This window comes from Myotis daubentonii, chromosome 5, assembly GCF_963259705.1.
Source record: "Myotis daubentonii chromosome 5, mMyoDau2.1, whole genome shotgun sequence".
NCBI lineage: Eukaryota > Metazoa > Chordata > Mammalia > Chiroptera > Vespertilionidae > Myotis > Myotis daubentonii.
In genome coordinates, this window is record NC_081844.1 from 6,268,637 (window position 1) to 6,283,074 (window position 14,438).

General features: G+C 61.9%; 3 protein-coding genes across 6 annotated transcripts; 1 reads left to right on the forward strand and 2 right to left on the reverse strand.

Annotated features, from left to right (window-relative positions):
* The first annotated feature begins 1,094 nt into the window (after positions 1–1,094).
* FCER2 (Fc epsilon receptor II) lies at positions 1,095–7,542 on the forward strand. Its single transcript, XM_059695430.1, has 12 exons — positions 1,095–1,133; positions 1,536–1,641; positions 1,932–1,985; positions 2,552–2,614; positions 2,811–2,873; positions 2,980–3,042; positions 3,150–3,212; positions 3,338–3,400; positions 3,499–3,588; positions 5,607–5,758; positions 5,891–5,997; positions 6,299–7,542. The coding sequence occupies exons 1-12, from the start codon at positions 1,095–1,097 to the stop codon at positions 6,435–6,437; spliced, it is 1,002 nt and encodes a 333-aa protein (XP_059551413.1). The 3' UTR covers positions 6,438–7,542.
* Positions 7,543–8,934: 1,392 nt separating this feature from the next.
* On the reverse strand, positions 8,935–10,714 carry TRAPPC5 (trafficking protein particle complex subunit 5). 2 transcript variants are annotated; one of them, XM_059695696.1, is made up of 3 exons: positions 10,629–10,714; positions 10,054–10,171; positions 8,935–9,547 (listed from the first exon to the last, which is right to left on the reverse strand). In XM_059695696.1, exon 3 carries the CDS (start codon positions 9,531–9,533, stop codon positions 8,967–8,969), a length of 567 nt encoding a protein of 188 aa, XP_059551679.1. In that variant the 5' UTR covers positions 9,534–9,547; positions 10,054–10,171; positions 10,629–10,714; the 3' UTR covers positions 8,935–8,966. The 2 variants fall into 2 exon arrangements, with proteins under 2 accessions (XP_059551679.1, XP_059551680.1); XM_059695697.1 differs by lacking the exon at positions 10,054–10,171 and having other exon boundaries at positions 10,629–10,701.
* Positions 10,715–11,156: 442 nt separating this feature from the next.
* On the reverse strand, positions 11,157–13,919 carry MCEMP1 (mast cell expressed membrane protein 1). Of its 3 annotated transcripts, XM_059695699.1 has the most exons (8): positions 13,859–13,919; positions 13,611–13,719; positions 13,217–13,306; positions 12,753–12,866; positions 12,498–12,548; positions 12,263–12,409; positions 11,916–11,981; positions 11,157–11,819 (listed from the first exon to the last, which is right to left on the reverse strand). In XM_059695699.1, the coding sequence occupies exons 2-8, from the start codon at positions 13,699–13,701 to the stop codon at positions 11,797–11,799; spliced, it is 582 nt and encodes a 193-aa protein (XP_059551682.1). In that variant the 5' UTR covers positions 13,702–13,719; positions 13,859–13,919; the 3' UTR covers positions 11,157–11,796. The 3 variants fall into 3 exon arrangements, with proteins under 3 accessions (XP_059551682.1, XP_059551681.1, XP_059551683.1); XM_059695698.1 differs by having other exon boundaries at positions 13,611–13,904; XM_059695700.1 differs by lacking the exon at positions 12,753–12,866 and having other exon boundaries at positions 13,611–13,906.
* Positions 13,920–14,438: the final 519 nt, after the last annotated feature.

Sequence of the window (14,438 nt, forward strand, 5' to 3'; positions counted from 1 at the left end):
AGATCCTCAGTGAGGATTAACCAAAACGAAATAAAGGCAAGCGACTTTAAAGATGTTTGGAAAGGTTGGCAGGAGAGGTAGCTGCGGCCTGGTGACCGGGCTCTCGTTCCCCTGCGGGGCCGCACAGCGCAGGTGCCGGGTAAAGGCTCAGCATCTGAAGACCCGCCGTGTCCAGCCTGTGCTGAAAGCCTCGCATACAGCATTCTCCCATGTGATCCCACCGTGGCCTCATGAGTTGGGCCCCATGTTAGTGAGGGGAAAACTGAGGCTCCGAAAGGTTGCATCCCGGGCCAAGGCTGCACAGGCAGCAAGACTGACAAGCGCTGAGGATAGGACTGTGTGCCAGGCCGTTCATAGAGAGCCGGCACTCCCCCGAGCAGAGGGATTCTTAATATAGTCATTTTATAAAGAAGGAAATTGGTTTTGAGGCTCAGCCACGCGTCCAGATCACAGGTGCACGCTCACTGAGCCTCTGCCGTGTGCCTCCCATGGGATGGCCTGGGCACTCGACTCTGGCCCGAAGCCTGCGACCCTTCACACCAGCCGTGTCTCCTTCTTCCCGGCGACACTGACGCCTGGCCGTGAACGAAGCAACATCCGCAGGTGCTCAGAGCGTCTCCACCTCAGATGCTGTCCTGTGCCAGGGCCTGGAGCTGATGTCTCCCCCCAACCCTTGTTAGAACACAGACCCCAACCACAGCTGTGACTGAGCCCGTCGCGCGGACTGTCTTGGCAGCGGGGAGCACCCCATCGCTGGGAGGGTCCCATCAGCACTGCCATGGAGGAAGGCTTATACTCAGGTGAGAGGACTCTGGAGCTGACATTGGCAAAAGCCAGAACGCCGACCTCCTCCTTCCACCCCCGGCTCCTGGGCCCTCCCTGGGAAGAAGAGTGAATTTCTAGGAAAGGCCCACTGTGGGGGGGCGGGCACAGAGCCACTCAGAAAGGGAAGCCGGGCTACCTCCCTGCTCTGACTCAACAGCCTCCCAACAGCGAGGCAGTCCAGCTGGGGCCAGAGCCCAGCAGGGTGGAGGAGCAGGTCGCAGGGGACTCAGAGCACGTGAGGCTCAGCATGATGAGCCCTCACGGCCAGGATGCGGGGCGGGGAGCTGGACCTGCAGTGGAGCATCAAGGTAGAGTTTTGTGGGGGCAGGAGCTCGGGGGAGGCCTGGGTCCTGACATTAGTGGGGGTGGCTGACGCTGTACACGGGCAGAGGGGCAGGAGAGCTGGGGGGCTCAGCCACCTGCGGAGGAGCACACGGAGGAGCCCCCCCCCCCCCCCGCGGGTCTCTCTGGAAGGGCCTGGCCCCGAGTCAGGCTTGCTGACGGCTGCAGTTGGGGCAGAAGGAGCAGCAGATCCGGGGGTGCATGGGCAGATGAGCAGGTGGACACGAATGTAGAGTGAGGGGAAGGGGTGGGCTCTGGCAGGCTCCCTGGCCTTGGGGCCCTGAGCCCCGGGGAGGGACGGGGCGGGGCGTTGCGCCCAGCCTCACCCTGCGCCCTCCTCGCCCCCTCCCCTGGCAGACGTCTTGCAGCTTCGCAGAGGGCGGCCATGCTGCAGGCGCCGGACGCAGGTTGTGCTGTTGGGGCTGGTGACGGCCACACTGTGGGCTGGGCTGCTGACCCTGCTTCTCCTGTGGCGTGAGAACACCCCCCGCCCCATGGGCCCCCCGTTCCCCCCAGACACCCACTCCAAGATCCTGGGGCCCAGCACCGCCCTGGGAGCCCATTCTCCCACCACGGCTCCCACTTTGCCCCTCCAGCCCCTCTCTCGGCGGGGCCCCCCTCCCACTCAGCAACCCCACCTCCCACCCTTTGGGCACCTCCCACCTGACATCCCCGAGGCCTCCACCCCAGCTGGCAGGCGGGCTGTGGGCCGGTGGGGCAGCTGAAACCCCTTCCTCTCCTCCCCTCCCCTCTCCCCTGCCCAGACCGGGACACCCTGCAGGGCCTGCGACAGCTGGAGGACATCGCTGCCCAGAACGGTAGGGGGGGCGGGGGCAGCGTGGGAAGGGCTAGGAAACCCGGTTCTTGTCCTGCTTCTGCCGCTGACCACTGTGGGATGTGGGAGGTGAACTGGGCTCCAGTGTCCCCCCAGGAACTCCAGGGGCAGCCTGTGTTCCCCCTTCCCCATGTGGGGGTGAGCCCAGTGACTCTTGGCGGGCAGGGGAGGGCTCTGAGAAGCGCCTGGCGAACTGTTGTATAACTGCTCCGCGCCTCAGCTTAGCCACCTGTACAATGGGCACCATTTCGGTGCTGTGAGGTGGAAACGAGCTGAGATTCGTGCAGCACTTAGAAGGCCCCTAACACCCAGTGAGCTTTCACTAAATGCCTGCTGCTTTTACATTTAATTCTGGGGGCAGGAAAGGTACACAAATTCTTTCTATTGCCGGCACTTTCCTGAGTACTATTACCACCAAAATTAAAAACCCAAAGCTGCGGCCTGTGACTATGGGAGGGGGTCCCTGCACTTGGGGCTGGGGGAAGGGGTGGGGGGTCCAAGGACCTGCCTGCCTGGCTCCTGAGGACACGTGTTCCCTCCCCTCCCCAGTCTCTCAGGTTTCCAAGGACATGGAAGGACAGAAGGGTGACCAGATGGCCCAGAAAGCCCAGGGTGAGTGGTTTCAGGGGGTGTCTGGGAGGAAGGGAAGGGAACTGGGGGGCCTGTGGAGACAGTGCCGCAGACCACCTGTGAACTGCAAAGTGAGCAGGCGGCCCTAAGCCCCCGGCTCGGAGCCAAGGGGGCCGGTGTGGGGAATGGGTGGCCCTGACAGACTTGCTCACCACTGAGCCCTCTGCCCTGCAACCAGTGGCCCAGGTGCTGCAGAACATGGAGGAAATGGAAGCAGAACAGAAGAGAACAGAAATTCAGGGTGAGAGCTGGGGGTGAGGGGCGGGGGGGGGGGCTTGTCCTAGAGCCATGGGGGCCTCGAGACCCTCAGGCCTTGCTCACCACTGAGCCCTCTGCCCTGCAACCAGTGGCCCAGGTGCTGCAGAACATGGAGGAAATGCAAGCAGAACAGAAGAGAACAGAAATTCAGGGTGAGAGCTGGGGGTGAGGGGCGGGGGGGGGGGGCTTGTCCTAGAGCCATTGGGGCCTCGAGACCCTCAGGCCTTGCTCACCACTGAGCCCTCTGCCCTGAAACCAGTGGCCCAGGTGCTGCAGAACATGGAGGAAATGCAAGCAGAACAGAAGAGAACAGAAATTCAGGGTGAGAGCTGGGGGCGAGGGGTGAGGGGCGGGGGGGGGGCTTGTCCTAGAGCCATGGGGGCCTCAAGACCCTCAGGCCTCACTCCTGACACCCGTCCTGTCCCCCCCGTCCACCTCCTCCATCAGACTTTGAGCTCTCTCGGAACCTGGATGGACTTGCAGAGGACCTGAGCAACTTCAAGTCCAAGGGTGAGGCTTGGGAGAGCCCGGGGTTTTGGGGGGGCGGGGGGGGGCAGGAGAGGCCCACAAGTTTGTCTGTGACCGCTGCCCCCGTCCAACCACCCAAGGCTTAAATGAGAGACGCTCGGCCTTGAATTCGTTGGAAGGACTCCAGGAGGAGGTGGCAAAGCTGTGGATAGAGCTCCGCGTGTCCAACGGTGAGTGTGTGCGCCGGTGCCCACAGGTGTGCTGATACAATCGTGTGACAGCACAGGTGTGTGGTGGTGCATGAATGTGAGGGCAGGTGTGTGAGTGACAACGTGGAGGGGTATGTGTGTATGTGTGTGGCAGGGCCAACGGAGGGCACACGAGGAAGCCCGTTCTGAGTCCGGCTGCACCCCTCCACCGACCTGAGGGTGGGGCCCACATGTTTTCCTCCCGGTTAAAGCAGCCACCGGGTTCTCTGCACTGACCAGCCCTCTGTCCACCGTGGCTCAGCAGAGGGTCATGAGTAGATGCCCTCAGCCACAGCCCCCCCAGGAGATGGTCTGGCCAGCCCGAGGGCTGTGGCGGGGTCACCGTGGGGATGACGAGCATCATGGCATAAGCCCCAGAGGTGCCGTGAGGGAGGCAACGCTGGCAGGTACAAGGGCCATGGGGTGGCCCCAGCAGGCCAGCCGCCTGCAGGGGGAGCGGCTACTCAGTCACTGTGCCTTTAACCTGAAGTCCCCCTCCACCCACCCCCCTTGACTTTTGGTCTTTCACCTCTGGGAAGCCCCGGCTGCCCAGCTGGGTGAGAGAAGAGGAAGGATCTGTGCCTGGTGGGCAGGACTGTCCCGGGAACGTGGTGTGGCTGTGGGATTTCCAGCAGGAAGCCCCCGTGCTCCCCGGGGCAGGCTGGGCTGGGGCCTGGGCCACGCTCACTCTGAAGGGTTACCTCTGACGGAGCGCCAGCTCCAGGGCTGTCTCTCAATGACTGGGTGGCACACAGCCACGACACCTTCCCAGCTTTTTCTTGAAGGGACCAGAGATGTCCTCTTCCCGTCTCCACATGGCGCCCCAGGGGGCTGCGTACCGGGTGCCATTCCGTGAGTGAGGCGCACGCCCAGCTCTGCTCCTCCCAGGGCTTCACAACCTTCTGTGGGCCCCAGACTCCTTACAACAACCCCTCCCAGGTGTCACTCGAAGAAAATCGATTAAAAGCATGCGTGAGAGGGCCCAGTAACAGTGGGTTCAACCCTCCGCCTGGAAATGCTGGTGGCAGTGACAGAGCCTGAGCGTGTCCTGGGGTGGGGTGGGGGGCCAAGGGGAGAGACCAAGGTGGCCTTGGGTCGAGGCCATGGGGACCCAGCCCTTCAGCCCCTTCCCCCTCCCACAGCCTCTCCTGGCCAGTGAGAAGAAAGTCAAGATATCCCCGAAAGTGGCCAAGGGCTGGTTTGGGGGTGCTGGCAGTGATGGCGGCAGGGCTGTCATCGGAGCAGCTGGCAAGAACAGTGCCGGGGCCTGGCCTCAGCACTGCCGTCAGCACTGGTGGTTAAGACATGGCTGGTCTGATGTTGGTGAAGGCGGTGTCGGCCATGGTGTTGGCGTTGGATAGACGTTGCTGCGGTGATACTAGTGCTAAAGGTGTTGCTGACAGTGGTGGTGTTTGGGGACGTGGTGTTGGCAGATGAGATGCTATGGCTATGGAGACATTTGTAGTCACGGTTTGGTGACCAGGTGCTTCTGACCACGAAAATGTTTGTGGTCGGGACACTGGTGACTGGGGCGCTGCCGCGTGGAGCTGGCGGTGTGGCGATGAGGGGGTGTGAGTGCCGCAGGCGTGCAGCTGCGGGGGTGTCACTGATGACGGAAGTGCTGGCGGCCGAGCGATGCTGATGGCCATTGTGTCGGTGGCCGATGTTCTGCTCTGGGAGGCCAGGTGTGGCGATGGTGTGGCAGTGGAGGTGCTCCTGTTTGGGGCTGGTCTTGCATGTCCGCATCCGAGTCCCAGGGAAGCGGGGTACCGGCGAGACCCTCCGTTAGGCTCGGGGTGGGTTTGCTTTCAGCCCGGATCCCAAGAGGGACTCCGGGAGACATGCTGCCACCCCCTCTGCCCACTGTACTCACCCAGGGTACCCAACAAGGTGCCCACCAGGCTGTCCGCCACCGTGCCTGCCACAGTGCCCAGCACAGCACCAGCCACAACGCCCCTGTGGTGCCCACCACAGCTGCCCCTGAGTCTCTCCTCTCGCAGGCTCCGTGTGTAACACATGCCCTGAGAAGTGGGTCAGTTTCCAGCGGAAGTGCTACTACTTCGGAGAGGGCGCCAAGCGGTGGATCCAGGCGCGGAATGCCTGCAGCGGGCTCCGGGGGCGGCTGGTCAGCATCCACAGCCAGGAGGAGCAGGTGGGCCCGGGCTCTGCAGCGGGGGCCGCCAGCATGTGGTCGGGGGGAGGGGAGCCCGACACAGCCTCCTGGGTGGCGGGCGGAGGGACCCGCGCTCAGCGCCCCAGCCCTTCAGCCTGTCCTGCTCCTCAGGACTTCCTGGCCACACACAGCAACAAGAAGGGCTCCTGGATCGGCCTCCGGGACCTGCATACAGAGGGAGAGTTTGTCTGGATGGACCAGAGCCCCCTGGACTATAGGTGAGAAGGGGAATGAAAAAGAGACGGCCCCAGGCTGACGCGGAGAGGGGGACATCGCTGTGATAGAGGGGAGGGTATTTGGAGGCACGTGCCCCAGGCCCAGACTTGGGGGAGCTTCTGGACTGTAATGGCAGGAGATGGTCAGGGCTGGGAGGGCTGGGGAGCTGGGATGAGAGAAGGCAGGTGTGTCTCTGAGCTGCAGAGATGGGGTGGGGTGAGAGGACCCAGGTTCCGAGGGGTGTGTCTAGGCTGAAGGCAGTGGGGCCCTTCCCCCGACGCCAACCTGAGCCTTCTGCTCCAGCAACTGGCGGCCGGGGGAACCCAACAACGGGGGCCAGGGCGAGGACTGCGTGATGCTGCTGGGCTCCGGGCAGTGGAACGATGCCTTCTGCAGCAGCTATCTCGACGGCTGGGTATGTGACCGGCTGGCCACCTGCTGACGGCCCGCCGGCCGCCTCGGTCCCCCAGACGTGGACCCTGACAGCCCCCTGCCTACCCGCCACATGTGCCCCTCCTTGTGACTCCCCCACCTCAAATACGGGAACAGCTAGGGCCAAACTGGGACCCCGAGCACCCCAACCAAGGCCTGGGTGCCCCTTTCATGGCTGTAGAGTCCTGCTGACAACTCCTCCTGCCCCAAGGACAGTGACCCTTCCCCGGCTCCTGCCAGCTCCCCAGAGGGCCTGTCCCTCGCCCTGCAACCCAACCTGCTGTCACCGCCTCCCTGCCTTCCAGTGCTCAGAGCTCCCCCCTCAAGAACCCCTGCCCATCAGCCTGAGTGCTGGGCGCTCCCTCCTGGTTGGGCACAGGTCCAGAGGTTCCAGCCCCACTCCCACTCAGCAGCCCAGGCAGCACCAGGCCCAGGCTTGGCCACCGTCAGCCCAGCACCGAAGGCAGGAGGGAGGCAGGCCAGGCTCTGAGGCCACCCCTCCTTAATGCCCCACCCCCAGTACCTGGCCCGCTCCTGTGACCCTCAGGTCCACTGCAGCAGGAGGACGAATCATGGCAGGTGCCCACACTGGACCACCTGGGACCCTGGGAGTCAAGGGCCAGACCGAGGTCCAACCATGACCCAGGGGCCTGGGGAGGGCACTCTATTGGCACCTGGGAGTCCTGGGCTCAGGAGTAAGGGACAGAGCTAGACCCTTGGCATCCCAGATCACCTTTTCTCTCTGCCTGCTGCCCACCCCCAGATTGGTCTCCCCCGGCCCCCTCCTCAGAATGCTCCGTGTGGGAACTCATGACTCCACTCTACCAGTCCCTCGGGCCAACAGTGGGTCGTCCTCGCCTTCCCTTCCCTCCAAACCCATAAGGAAAGCTATGGGCTCTGCCATGAAGCCATATTCAGAGCCCACCCACTTTTCACCCCCTCCTCGCTCCACCTCAACTGGCCCAAACCTTCCAGAAGTTTCCTTCTAGCTCAGAGAAAAAGCCAAAGTCCTAAAGGACTTTGCCATCGCAGAATCCCTCCCATGCACCTCACCTCCTCAGCTTCATCTCCTCTCTCCTCCCACCACCCCGGCCTCCTCGCTGTTCCTTAAACACCTGGGCTTACTCCAGCCTCAGGCCTTGGCCGCTGTCCCCTCCCCACGCTCCTCAGCGAGACCTACCCTGAGCACTCTCTGCCCCGCATTTAAAATGACACCCCACCTCTGATGTTTTGCCCACTGCACTTCTCGCCGCGGCACTCCTTTTAACAAAATGTTGGATTTACTGATGTCTCTGCTGGCTAGAACACGAGCATCTACCTTCAGAGAAGGCACCTTTGTTTTGTTCTCAGCTGCGTCCCCAACACCTGGCAAAGAGCAGGCACTCAATAGACATTTGTCCAATGAATGAATGCGTGACCGTGGGTGACCGGTTCCTGGGAACTGCTCTGTGGCCTGTGAAATGAGGGGATGCTGCTGCCTGCGTGGCAGGTGCTGGGTCCCGCCCTCCGCACGCAGTGAGGGGCCCAGCGGGCCGCACCAAGGTCCCTCTGGAAACAGACTCGGTCAGGTGCCATTGGGCAAGGGGACAGCGGGCACTCGAACGAGGTTCCCCAAGACTGGCATGACTTCCCTCGGGAGGAGTGACTAGGGTCTCGGGGTATAGAGGGCAGGAAGGAAAGGGCTGCCTGAGGTGTATTTTTTTAAACAAGGGATATGTGTGCACCAATAGCGTTTTTAGAAATTAACTTCAAACTATTTTAAGCGTCCGGATGACTGAAGTGAGCTCACCTACTTCCCCCTGAGAGCCAGGTGTCTGGGGCCATAGTTCCCAAAGGGGGGCCCACGGTGCCTCAGCGGTTCCTGGGAACTTATTAGACATGCAAATCTCCTGGCCACCAACCCTGCAGGATCTGAAACTCAGGAGGACTTAATACTCTGTGCCCTAGCACGCTGCTTCTCAAACTAAGGTACACAGGAACCCCCTGGGGGTCTTGCTAACATGCAGACTCTGGCAGTGGGTCTGGGCTGGGCCTGAGTCTGTATTACCCACAAACTCCCCAGATTTGTTGATGCTGCTGGTCCCTGGGCCGCACTTTGAGTAGCAAGTCTAAAGCAGTGGTCAGCCTGTTTTCTAGGCGCACAGCCACACCCCTCCTGACCTACTACTGGGCACCAACTCTTCACTACCCGGACCTTTGTGAAAGAAGTGTGCCAGCCCTGGCCTAGAGGAATCTCTTCCCGATCCTTCCCCTGCCCCACACCTCTCCAGCCTATATTTAGCCTCCAATTGTGATCCAAAAACTACCAGCAACTCCCCACTCCAGCGACTCCTTCTGCCTGGTCTACCTCCCAGCTGTCTCTGGGCGCCCCCAGCTCCATCTGAAAGCCCAAGCTGGGTCCAACCTGGCCCTCCCTGGTACACACAGCCTCAGCCTGGGGCAGGGATCTGGGTCCTGCTGGGTGGATCTGGGACGCACCCACACAAGACACAAGACACCTTTGGGACGGGTGCTCTCTCATCCTTTATTTCCGGCGGGGTCAGCGGCCCTCGAGGGCCCGGTCTCGGGCGATGACAGCCTCCTCAAACTTGATCATGAGCGTGGTGCCCTTGTGCCAGTGCGCCGTGACCTTGGCGGGGAAGCCGCTGTGCGTGAGCACCGCCTCCACGATGCCTGCCGTGAAGCTGGCGCAGTTGAGCGTGCTGTTTTCCTTGGGCACCGAGATGTACGTGTTGATGAGCGGCTCCCGCTCGATGATGTAGAAGGTGCGCGCATCATCGTTGGCCTGCTCCAGCTTGTCGGCCTCCTTGCCGAAGAGCGCCTTCCACACGGCGCCCTTGACGAAGAGCAGGGCGCCCAGCACCTTGGTCTCGCGCCGGGCCCCCTTCTCGCGAGCCACCAGCGCGTCGAGGACGCGCGCGCCCACCTGGCGGCCCAGCGCGGCCAGGCGCGCCTGCAGCTCGGCCACGGAGAACACGCGGCTCTGGCAGTGCTGCACCAGCTCGGAGAAGAGCAGCGCGAAGGCGCTCAGGCTCACCTCGGTGCGCGGCCGCGCCAGCGCGCGCTCCAGCAGCGCCGACTTCCCCCGCGTGAAGCGCGCCTCCATGCCGCACCGCTTCCCTGCGGGGAGACCAGGCCGCAGGGTCAGGGGCGGGGGAGGAACCCTGGGACCCAGCCCAGCCCGTGGGCCCTGTCACGGGCCTCCCCGCTGGGAAGAGTGGAAGGAAAAGGGACATTCACCTGGGCGCAAATCTAGTCCCCATGAACCCTATCCGGCAAAGGACAGATGGGGGGGCAGGCGGGCCACGCGTAAGGTGGGAGGAGACGGGGTGGGGACACAAGAAACCCCTCCTCCCCGCTAATTCCTGGTGCGAGAAAAGCACCTCTGCACCCCTCCACCACCTGTGGCAGCAACTGGAACACTAGGGCCGGGCGGGGGAGGTCAGACCCAGGGCCGGGTGGGGGCAGTGAGCGGCCCCGGCCTGCGCGCGGGCAGCGCCGCCTCGGGACAGGACGGACCTGCGTCTGTAGGATTGGGGGGGGGGGGGCGGGAGGGGACAGAGGAGTTGGGAGCCCTTCACCCCCAGGCTCCCAGGAAAGTGATGGGGCCGGAGGGAGGGGCTGACCTTAGACCGGGGTTTAAGGGAGCCCCTAGGGGGCGCTGTGATCCTCCATCCCAGCGCTAGGAGCCTCAGCGTCGGTGGGGGAGACTCGGGAGGGGCTGCTCAGACCTCCGCAATGGCTCTGAGGGGAGTGGGGGGTGACGGCGAATGGGGGACCCCAAGGGCGCTGAGGCACCCTCTCCTCCACCCTCGCCCACTCAGTGAGAAGCCGCCGCCCGGGGAGGTCGGAGGGGGAACTGAGAACCCAGCCCCCCACCCCCCCGGCGGGACGGGGCTGAGGCCGCAGGTCTGGGTGCCCAGACGCCCCCGGCGGTCTGCGTGGGGGACGGGACCCAGCAGGTGCAGCCGCTGCAGGGAGAGGGGAGACGGGAGACGGGAGCGCGGGGCTGACACCCTCTACCGGGCGGGCGGCGGGCGGAGGGGGGCCGAGGAGCCCAGCCTCCTGCGTCCTTCTGGGACGGGGCCAGCGGCGGGGGGCGCGGACGCCGAGACCCCGGCCCAGGACCCATCGGCCCGCGGGGCGGGGTGTGGAGCCCACGGGGCCCGGCGGGCGGGGGCGCGGGCGGGCGAGGTCTCACCGGGAACTGCGGCCCGCGGCTCGGCCGAGCTGCTTTACGGCGCCGTAAACGGCCCAGTGTGCGCAGGCGCGGCGGGCGGGGGCGGGGCGGGCTGCGCGCCGCGGTTCCCTAAACCCACCGCTGGGGGGCGCGCGCGTCCCCAAGGGCGGCCCCGGAGGGCGGCCCGCGCCTGGGGTCTCGCTGGCCCTGGAGGCCCACGTGCAGGGGAGCAGCACCGATGGTTACGTGCTCAGGGGGAACGGCTGGGGGCGCGCGGGTGTGTGAGAATGCCGTCTGGAGTGGGTCCCCGTGTCCAGGACCGTGTACCCAGGCAGCGGCTGAGACCCTGTGCCCTTGAGCGTGTGCCCCAGGGTGTGGCCTGAGATGCACCGTGTACACAGGTGCCCAGAGACAGACACGTGCCCATCGCCAGCGTTTCTGGCACACGTCCACCTGTTCACGGTGTGATGTTCCCCACCCCCAAGTCCAGACACTTGCAGACCCTCCCCAGGGCCCCCAGTCGCCCCAATAACAGATCTGAAAGCCACATTGTTTTCCCTTGGCCTTTACTTCCATGGACCACAAAATGTGATGCAGAAACACAGGCACACGGGTGTGCGTGTTCCCAGCACCCTCGGTGACAGGCACACTCACATGGACACATTGTTCTCGGGGCACAGGGAGTGACAGGCACACACCGTGACACCCGCAATTACATTCCCACGGGGTGCTCCCACTAATTCCACCATGACACGTTTATACATACATGTAACATGTTGCAGGGCATTCATGCATATTCACACCAACAGTGAAACATGCATGGGTAACATGTGTCACCAGCACCCACCCTCCCTGTGACCCACCTTTGTGGTCCCTGCTGACACAGCTACCCACTGTGATGTGCATGACACCACACGCTATGATATACACGTGTCACATGGACAGTGACAGGTGCACACCACACCCTCTGTGACCCCACATTCAACATTCACCCAAGACCTGCCCTCCATGAAATGCTTACCCCACACACACGCACACACGCAACTCCACAACACTCATTCGCCGTGACATAGGATTTGCTATGTGGGGATGATGAACAGGTTCAGACAAGACTGGGCCCCGGGTGTCATATGTACGGGGGGTACGCCCCTGTCCTCGGAGCTGCGCCCAGGCTTCCAGGGCCTCTTGATTACCGAGTGGACTGTGTGGGCTCTGTAAAGAAGGGAAGCAGCGATCCCAGATCAGGCAGGTCCCCCTAGGCGAGACGTAGGGCACATCCAGGCTCCACCTCCCCTGGCCCTGCCTTACGTGGATTTTGCATTTTCTTCAGCACCTCAGCGATCTGCTGTAATTGAGTCTTGATTTGGGTCATGTCTGGGGGTGGGAGGAGACAGGAGAAAACTGGGGTGGAGCCTCAGACAAGGCCCCCACCTTGCCCAAACCTCCAGGCTGGGGTGCTGCAGAGCCCAGCAGCATTTAAATACCCCCACATTACTAACAGGTGACACCCATCAGCCCTCCAAACCCTGCGCTCCGGGAGGGAGGGCCTCTGCCGTCCCCTCCCTGCCTCCCAGCACCACAGTCCCGGAGTGGGGCCCACAGGGCACCTCCCCGCCTCCCAGCACCACAGTCCCGGAGTGGGGCCCACAGGGCACCTTCCGTCAGCTTCTTCAGCTTCTCATTCCCAGCCTGCACATTGCGGTTGGCCAAGTCAATGCTCTGTTTGGCGTTACTGAGGCTCTGCCTGACGTAGCTCCAGCCCTTCCTTTGCCCCGCCTCCCATTCACGTGTGGAGATAGAGACTGCGGGTGGGGGTGGGGGTGTCCGTGTCACGGCTGCTCTCTCTACCCCCACCCTGACCCTTTGTTCTCCCCCAGGGCCTCCCCTCACCATTCGAGATCTCGGTTTTCAAGACCAGCAGCTCCTGGGACATCACAGAATCTGTTCAGGATGGGGGAGGGTAGGAAAACACATCAATTGCCCCAGTTCTGCAACCCTGGGAGCAGGCGGGGGAGGGGGGCGGGGGGAGGAGGGGGGGAGGAACTAGGGGGAAAGGGAACAGTGGGAACACTGGGGCCCCCAGCTCCTGTGGACCCCTCCACACTGCCCAGTCCCTGCCCCCCCACCAACTGAAAGCCTACTCACTCTTCACCAGAACCCAGACCAACAGAATGATGGAAACCAGGGCGAGAAGAATGTACAGGCTTGTGAAGGCTTTGTGCAAACCCTGGGCAGAGTCCGAGGATGGCCTGGACCGGGCTGGGACGGGACAGAGGCAGGGCAGGTGACCTCCAGGGTTCAGCTATCAGTACTGATTCTAACACCATAATAGCGCTGTCACCTCGCCCACTCTTCCCAATGCCATTAGCAGCTGTGACCTATTCACCATCACCATCACCCAAACCTTCACCAACACTTCCACCGACACAACCAGCACCATGCCATCATCATCGCCACCTACAGAGCTGCCCCACCACTGTCTCACAAGCCTTGATGCTACCACACCCCACACCACTGACCCTGACCTCCAGTGCTGCCCACTGTCCCGGCAACGCCCTCCCACAGGCCCCTCCCAAAGCTGTGGGGTGTGGGCTGGCAGGGCCCCTTACCCTCACTCTTGGAGGGTGAGTGACTGCCCTTTGGATGATCCTGTTTTCTTAAGATCACGGGGATATTCGCATAGTTGGGGTCTTCTACACCTGTGGGCGGGTCAGTGGGAAGGGTTTGGAAACCTTCCTGGAGCTCTGGGGTCGGGGTAGGGATGGGAGGGGGGCTCAGAAGTCTTGGTTCACCAAACCCCTGCACACACACATTTCTGGGGATAAAAGTTAACTAAGATTTGCTTCTTGGTTAAGAGAAGAGGGTGGGTTACACATACACTCACACCTTTTGGGGAGGGGAAGAAGCCCTTTGACCCCCACTCTCAGCTCCTACCTCTCCCATCCCAACCTCTCCCTCTTGGCTCCCCGCTCCCGCCCCCCCCCCCATGCCAAGGTGTCTAACCTTTCCTATTGGCTGGTGTCCCTCGTTGCTTGTCTTTGACGGCTGCTGCCTGCATACTGGTCTGGTTTATGTAGATTTCTTCAGCCTCCATGATCCCCAGTCTGCCAATCTGTCCACACATATCCCCACCCCCCGGACGGTGTCTCGTCAGATGAGGAAATCTCGGGTTTGGGGTGTGGGGGAGGAAGGAGAGGTCAGCCTCCTAATTTCAGGGATCCAGAACCTCCCACCCTGGGGCATCCTCGTACCCCCAGATCAAGAGCAGTCTTAGGAGACCAGAGGTCTCAGGAAGGACGGAAAAGAGAAGCCCGTAGACCTGGAGGCAGACCAGATGGTCCGGAACTTGTGAAAGAGGAGTTAGCTAATGCTACAGTCATCATTTTGAAATATATCAAATCAACACGTTGTATACCTTAAATTTTTATAACATTGTGTGTCAATTATCCTATATAATAAAAGCATAATATGCTAATTAGACTGGACGTCCTTCTGGATGACCTTCTGGATGAAGCTGTGGCTGTGAGGGCAGAGGCAGCTGCTGTGGTGGGGGCTGAGCCCCTTGCACGAATTTCGTGCACCGAGCCTCTAGTATTAAATAAAAATAAAGTTTTTATTTATTTTTTTTTTTTATTTTATTTTTTTTTGGAAACACCTCCTGCAGAGTTCATCTTTCTTTTTTTTTATTGCTTAAAGTATTACAAAGGGTATTACATATGTGTCCATTTTATCCCCCCGCCCTAGACAGTCCCCTAGCCTATCCTATCCCCCAGCGTCTTATGTCCATTGGTTATGCTTATATGCATGCATACAAGTCCTTTAGTTGATCTC